This window comes from Charadrius vociferus, unplaced genomic scaffold, assembly GCF_000708025.1.
Source record: "Charadrius vociferus isolate BGI_N301 unplaced genomic scaffold, ASM70802v2 scaffold783, whole genome shotgun sequence".
Taxonomy (NCBI): Eukaryota; Metazoa; Chordata; class Aves; order Charadriiformes; family Charadriidae; genus Charadrius; species Charadrius vociferus.
This window is the reverse complement of record NW_009647834.1, coordinates 611,197-617,529: the sequence shown is the minus strand read 5'-3', so window position 1 is coordinate 617,529 and position 6,333 is coordinate 611,197. Positions and strand designations below refer to the sequence as shown.

The following is a 6,333-nucleotide window of genomic DNA, read 5'->3' as shown; positions in this document are numbered from 1 at the left end:
TGAGCTGCTGTGGTTTTGCTGGGAGATGCCGCACCAGAAGGTGTTGGAGCTTCTTCACTCCCAAGCAACATCGGGTGTAGCTTACGGGAGTTTCTGCCCGTGCACCCCCCACAGGTTCCTTGAACCAGACCTGGGAACATATTTCAGTTTCACTTCACTCATCCAGGGAAGCGTTTGTGAGTTTCAGATCTCTGCCTGGAATCTGGATCCCCTTTTTGTATCATTTTGACTTAGTTCAACGCAAGAGAGGAGTCACAGCCCACAGCCCCCTGGGAGCAGAGAATAACACAGCTCTCTGGGAAGGGGGCAAGCCAAATTCACACGACTTTTGGGGTCCAAACATCTCTTTCAGTGGCCACATCCTGAGTTGGATGCTTGCAATGAGGCTCTCGCTCTGTAAGGATGACACCAGCTCAAGGCTTTCCCTGCTTATCCCCTTCCCTGCCTCCCGGGGGCCGTGCTCAGGGCTGCCAGGTTGAACCCTGTAACACCCTCACTTATTTATTGCCCCAGTTGCTTCTAAAAGGGGATGAAGGTTGAATGAATAATCAGCTTGCCTCATTACGAAGAGAAAAAAAGTGTTAGGAGTCTCTGCGCAGAGGGTGTGAGAAGCCGCTAGTTAAAAAGTAACGTTACTCTACTACTTCATTATCGATTTACTTCATCTAAGAACAGCTTTGCTGGAAATAGCTGCAGGCTCCTTACAGAGCTTGGCTGACACCCAGCTTTACCAGCTCTCCGTAGTTGCCGTTTAGCATCCGTCCGTGCTGCAGCGTTCCTGCTCGTGGGCAAAGGCTGAGGGCACTAAATGCACAACAGGCAACGCGGTCGGAGGGCTGGTGCCTCCCCAGGGGAGTAACCTGGGATCAGAAGGTGGACAGAGCTGGGTGAAGGTGCTGGGCACTTCGTGTGTGAGAGTGCAGGCAGTCCTGGAAGCTCACGCCATCGCCCGAGGATGCTGCCAGGACCCTGGGAGCAGGCAGGAACACACGGCTGAGCTTTGCTGCACAGGCAAGAAGAGAGTAGTGGAGAGACCTCCTGCCCGACCCGTGCCTGTTTGCAGCCCACTGCCTTGTGTACCTTCCCATGCTCATGGCTCTCATTGCACAGCAGTGTCCTCTCTAGCCCAGTCTTGGATGGTCCCGCTGCCAAAGGCTATGTAGAAGATCAGGCCAAACAGGTTGAGGGCTGCAGATATGAAGAAGGTATTCCTCCAGCCAGTCTGGAGATCCTGAGGAGGAGCAAGAACACATCACGATGGTATCACCCTTCCTTTTATCTCCATGTAGCGATCACCCAACTACTGCCACCCAGTTCACTGGCATTAAACTCATCTCCATCCTCTGCTTGCTATTAGTACCAGCAACAGAAGAGCTTTGCTCAACTCAAGACATATGCCAGACCCCCTCTTGTTGGAGATGTATTTCCTGCTTTGGCATTTTTGGAAACGCTGTGTGCTGTGCTGAATTCAGGAAGCTTTCCTGCCTGGCACAGAGCTTCCTCCTCACCCCACTCCCTCGACCCTCTCCCCATCTCTAAGTACACACAGATGGGGTCCATGTGGAGCTCTTCCTGCTTTCTGAGTCATCCCTGTGTTCCCAAAATGGTGCAGAGCTCTGTCTGAATGGGTGCTACATCACGTGTTCACTTGTTAGGAGAGGCGGTTGGCTTGCAGTAATTTTTGATTCAGTGCAAAGAAAGGGATCCATTTCTGAGAGCGGATCTCTGTTTTCTTCCAGGGATGTGCTTGTGGTTTGTGGCCCCAAATTACCTGGCTGATGATAAGTCCAACTGCTGTAGGAGCAATAATTCCTGCGACTATGCCAAAGGTATTTGTGATTCCCAGCAGGAACCCTGCATATCTGGGGAGAGGAAGCAAAAATTTCCTGAGTGAGGCAGAGAGGAAACTGTCACAAGAAGGGAGAGGAGCAGGTGCTGCCAGTCCCTTCCCTCATCTGCATGAATACTGCCTGACATGCTGATCAACACTAGGATCTTCCCTGCAAGACTGGGGGGATTTTAAGCCTTTATTTTACTCCTTAGCTTACAATGCCGCTAGCTACAGAACATAAGGGAAAGGAGAGTAGGAGTTGCAGAAGCCTTGGGGGATTGGGAACAGGAAGGACGCGGAGCCAGGGAGGGCACAGAGGTCAGACCCACTTACCTGGGGGCTATATCGATGTGGTTAATGTTGATGCCTGCCCCTGTCATGCTGATTATTGTCAAGGCCAGTGTTAGAAGGACCACAACAACCGTGGAACTGCAGCCAACGTAAGGCACAGCCACCAGGAAGGCGGCTGGGAACAGCATCCCTTGGGAGGAAAAGGGGGGGTGTTTTACAACAGGCCATACAAGTGTGTTGGAAAGGCTGGATGGCAGATGAAAGCTTGTCCTTACCAAGTGCCGAGAAGAGCTTCCTCACGGCTGCTGTGCCAAGCACTCGCCTGGCCAGGAGGAAATCAGCCAGCAGCCCAGCCAGGATGTGCCCCAGCCCGTTCCCAACATAAGGCAAGGAGGAGAGGAGCCCGTTCTGCAGAGCGGAGAACAGGCATTGTCATGTCCATGGCACAAAGCACTGCAGACAAGAGCTCCAAGACTGCAGCTCCCTTGGTACCAGAGTCACCACTCTTCAGGAAGAGATGTCCCTGAGGCACCTCCATGTTCCTAGCCTACAGGGGGACCAAGTCCCATTGCTGTTGCAGGGACCAGCCTCAGCTGCAGGGCAGCACTCACCTTTCTGAGGTCAAAGTGGAGGACATCGCTCAAGAATGTGGGCATGGAGGTCAGCAGCATGTAGAACACCCAGTCTGTGCAGAAGCAGGCAATGGTGATCGCCCAAAGAGGCAGTGATTTAGCCATGGCCATAAGTGGGAGGGAGCGGCCATGAGAGCTGCCCTGAAAGGAATAAAACATCAGCCAGTTCCTCCTTTCCTGTCTCCCATCCCCTGGCCAGGCTGTCCAAGCTTTCCTCAGCCTCTCCACCTGCTGCTGAGAAGACTGGAACTAGCCCTGGCCGCTGGGTAAGGAACCCAGCTGAACTGCCTCAGAGCAGTCCCTTTGCCACGGCGTCTGCAGCGTGGTCAGTCATAGTTAAAAGGTTTGTGTGTACCTGGTGAGCCAGAGATGACACGATGTACTCCTGCTCCCTGGCACTAATCCATGGGTGATGTCCGGGGTCCTCGTACACAAGGAGGAACCAGCAGAGGCACCAGGTGCAGCCAACGCCGCCTGCGAAGAGCAGGGCTCTCAGTGCCAGCTCCTCTTATGGCGAGCTGCAGCAGAGCTGAGAGCCAGGGGGACTGAGCTGGTGCTAGCGAAATGACAAATGCAGGAAGATGGAAAGGGAGAACTCCCCTTAACCCATTGCTCATAGTGGAGGGGCCTGGGTTGATGGCACAAATGGTTCAGCAAAGGCACATTCCCTAATAGTATTCCAACGAAATGGCTTCATCCTGGCCTGGTGGGTGAGAGGGGAGCCCAGAGCTCCGTGTGGGACTGGTAAGGACAGAGCTGGTCCTACAGGGCGCCGACACGGAGCCTTTGGGAGCTCTACCACCAAACTGTCTGCAGAGGGACACGATAGGCCATTACTCACCAAAGATGTAGAAGACAAAAGGCCACCCCAAACTCTGGCAGATGATCCCAGCCACGAGGAGAGCAATAAAAGTCCCAAAAGTGCATCCTAGGGATCAGAAACCAGAAGAGTCATTTTAATTGGACTTTGGTACCCAAGTACCTTTGTGTGACCAGCAGCAAGGGGGACAGACCTACAGCCTACAGCCTGACTCATGACAGGAAAATGTGGTGGCACAAATGAAGCGACTGTGCAAACAAGCACCCTTGTATCCAGGTTTGCTCCCTTCAGTGTCCGGGTTCCCTCTCCTGCCTCAGGCTGACCTGAGCTGAGGAGACAGAGAAAACACAGGATGGGAGGAGGAGAGGAGGAAAGGCTGAACACTGCTAACACTTCTTTGCCAAGGACCCACAGCCTTGAACTTGAGGCTGCTACAAGGACTGGCTTAGAAAGAAGAAGAGGGGAGGTCCTGCACTGACTGAGTTGGTGGTAGGGAAAAGTCCTCATGTCTTACCAGCATCAGCGATGTTCATGAGCCTGCTGCGTTCCAGCGGAGGTGCCCATTTTGCCCAGAGTGTGTACTGAGCTGGAAATATCACTCCCTGCAAAGATAACAATGTGTGTGGAGGGAAGGGACACGGGGAGCACAGTCAGGGCTAAACAGAGCAGGTTTCATAGCCTGGCAGCGCCTGGAGCCATGACTGACCTCAGCCAAGCCCAGCAGCACCTGCAGCCCGATGAGGAAGCTCACGCCGAGCTCTGCTGCTCGGGGCACGAGGAGGGTGAGCACAGAGGAGAGCAGGAGCCCACTGCCCAGGACGGGTTTTCCCCCAAACAGCCCCGAGCAATACCCGCCCAGTGCCTGTGTAAGGCCGTAGCCGTAGAAGAAGGAGCTGAGGATGATTCCTTGAGTCTCAGTGCTCCAGTTGTACACGGGGGCCTGGAGGAGAGAGAACACGTCTATCAGACAAAGATCTCTGGTTTCCAGGCACAGACTCCTCCGGAAGCGGAGAAGCAACCAGGAAACGCAGCCCTGAGTACAACAAACTGAGGTCTCAGCTCCTTCGCCCTCCTGGACCTCAAGGCTTTTCCCTGCTGCTTCCAAGCCTGTCCTTATGCAAAAGCAAGAGCGGACTGAGCCCGGGAAGCGTCTTTCAGTTATCTGCATCTGCTTTCCACTTACGTCCTGAGCAAATCCTGGGTAGGAACCGTGTGGAGCGCTGCCAGCCCTGCCGTGGGGGTGGCTGCTGTTAGTCATGGCGACGATGGCGATACTGAGGCTGACCCGGAGCGCGTACGCCATGAAGAGAGAAACATGCAGGACCAGGGCCAGGCCACAGCGAGCGGAGCAGAGCCCTGCGGAGGGAGAGCACCCACAAACCAGGTCTGGTCAGAGAGGCTGTGGGTTAACTCTCACCCCCTCCTATAGATCCGTGTCGCCAGGCAATCACCTCACTGCAGCAACAAATGGCTTTTTTCAGGTACCTTCCAGACATCTGCCACTGAGCCCCTGCCCTCCTCCTTTGCAGGGATGGCAGTTCGTATCTCCAGGAGACCGGAGGGGCAGGAAGTCGAGGAGACTTGCCCAGGGGTGGAGGGGACAAGTTGAAGGCTGAAGTGGCCGGCTCCCAGCCCCTGCTGAGGCAGCACTTCAGCCCTCTCCTCTCCGGGGAGTGGATTACCTGTGCGGGAGGAGGGCTGCTGAGCAAGCAGTGGGGCTTCATCCTGCGCTGCCTCCGGCCCGTCCCCTGCCTGCGTGTTGTCCGTGTGGCACTGCATACTCTCGTGCTGGCAATGCAGCTGCCTGCTGCTTCTCCTCAAGATAACATCCAACCCTGTTGAGAAGCGAATCTTGAACATCAACAAACACGGGAGCAGCCCGGCAATGACCCCTGGCATTTCCTCCCAATGCCGGTACCGGCACGGAGAGAGCAGAGCAGGCTGCGAGTCGCGCTGCCAGTGCAAGCGCTTCGCAAGCAGAGTGATTTACAGTGGCCTCAGACCTCCACAAGTTGAAGGCTGAAGTGGCCGCCTCCCAGCCCCTGCTGAGGCAGCACTTCAGCCCTCTCCTCTCCGGGGAGTGGATTACCTGTGCGGGAGGAGGGCTGCTGAGCAAGCAGTGGGGCTTCATCCTGCGCTGCCTCCGGCCCGTCCCCTGCCTGCGTGTTGTCCGTGTGGCACTGCATACTCTCGTGCTGGCAATGCAGCTGCCTGCTGCTTCTCCTCAAGATAACATCCAACCCTGTTGAGAAGCGAATCTTGAACATCAACAAACACGGGAGCAGCCCGGCAATGACCCCTGGCATTTCCTCCCAATGCCGGTACCGGCACGGAGAGAGCAGAGCAGGCTGCGAGTCGCGCTGCCAGTGCAAGCGCTTCGCAAGCAGAGTGATTTACAGTGGCCTCAGACCTCCCCGTGACGGCCTGGTTTATAACCCTCGACCACAACAGCCCGGCAGGGCAGCGGGGTCTCTCCCACCCCGGGGTGCTCCTGCAGATGCCCTGGGGGTACCCGCTGCCCTCCCTTGGCTGATGCAAAGGGAGCCTCCTTCCCCACCCCGTCCCGTTTCCTGCGAGGTAGCTCACGTACGGGGAGAGGTGTCTCCCCCAGCCCAGATGGGACCAGTCGGGCCGTGGATCTCCTAGTTCCGTGTTCCGGGGCGGGGATTTGGGATTTCAGGGACCTGGGTGGGATGGAGCAATGCCGGGGCTCGAACCGGCGACTCGGGTGTGAACCGGGGTTGCGCCTGGCGCCGCTA

At 56.0% G+C, this 6,333-nt stretch overlaps 2 protein-coding genes across 2 annotated transcripts in view; one reads left to right on the top strand and one right to left on the bottom strand.

The window, feature by feature from the left end:
• Window positions 1–1,099: 1,099 nt before the first annotated feature.
• Window positions 1,100–5,760, bottom strand: SLC17A2 (solute carrier family 17, member 2). The gene is made up of 12 exons (XM_009882799.1): window positions 5,664–5,760; window positions 5,257–5,409; window positions 4,758–4,930; window positions 4,281–4,514; window positions 4,089–4,176; window positions 3,596–3,682; window positions 3,110–3,228; window positions 2,734–2,895; window positions 2,398–2,530; window positions 2,165–2,312; window positions 1,772–1,862; window positions 1,100–1,231 (listed from the first exon to the last, which is right to left on the bottom strand). The coding sequence occupies exons 1-12, from the start codon at window positions 5,758–5,760 to the stop codon at window positions 1,100–1,102; spliced, it is 1,617 nt and encodes a 538-aa protein (XP_009881101.1).
• A 106-nt stretch (window positions 5,761–5,866) lies between these two features.
• Window positions 5,867–6,333, top strand: part of PPT1 (palmitoyl-protein thioesterase 1) — a 5,168-nt gene continuing 4,701 nt past the window's right edge. Inside the window, exon 1 of the mRNA XM_009882798.1 lies at window positions 5,867–5,990. Within this exon, the coding sequence (XP_009881100.1) occupies window positions 5,867–5,990 (124 nt within the window). The remainder of the gene's footprint in view (window positions 5,991–6,333) is intronic.

Bases quoted from the DNA above. Each gene is read 5' to 3' on its own strand.
- SLC17A2 (XM_009882799.1), bottom strand. From the start codon at position 5,760: ATGCAGTGCCACACGGACAACACGCAGGCAGGGGACGGGCCGGAGGCA. The intron at 4,515-4,757 runs GTAAGTGGAAAG...TCTCTCCTCCAG, and splicing joins ACCCAGGATTTGCTCAGGAC to GCCCCCGTGTACAACTGGAG. The intron at 3,683-4,088 runs GTAAGACATGAG...TCTGATCCCTAG, and splicing joins CATGAACATCGCTGATGCTG to GATGCACTTTTGGGACTTTT.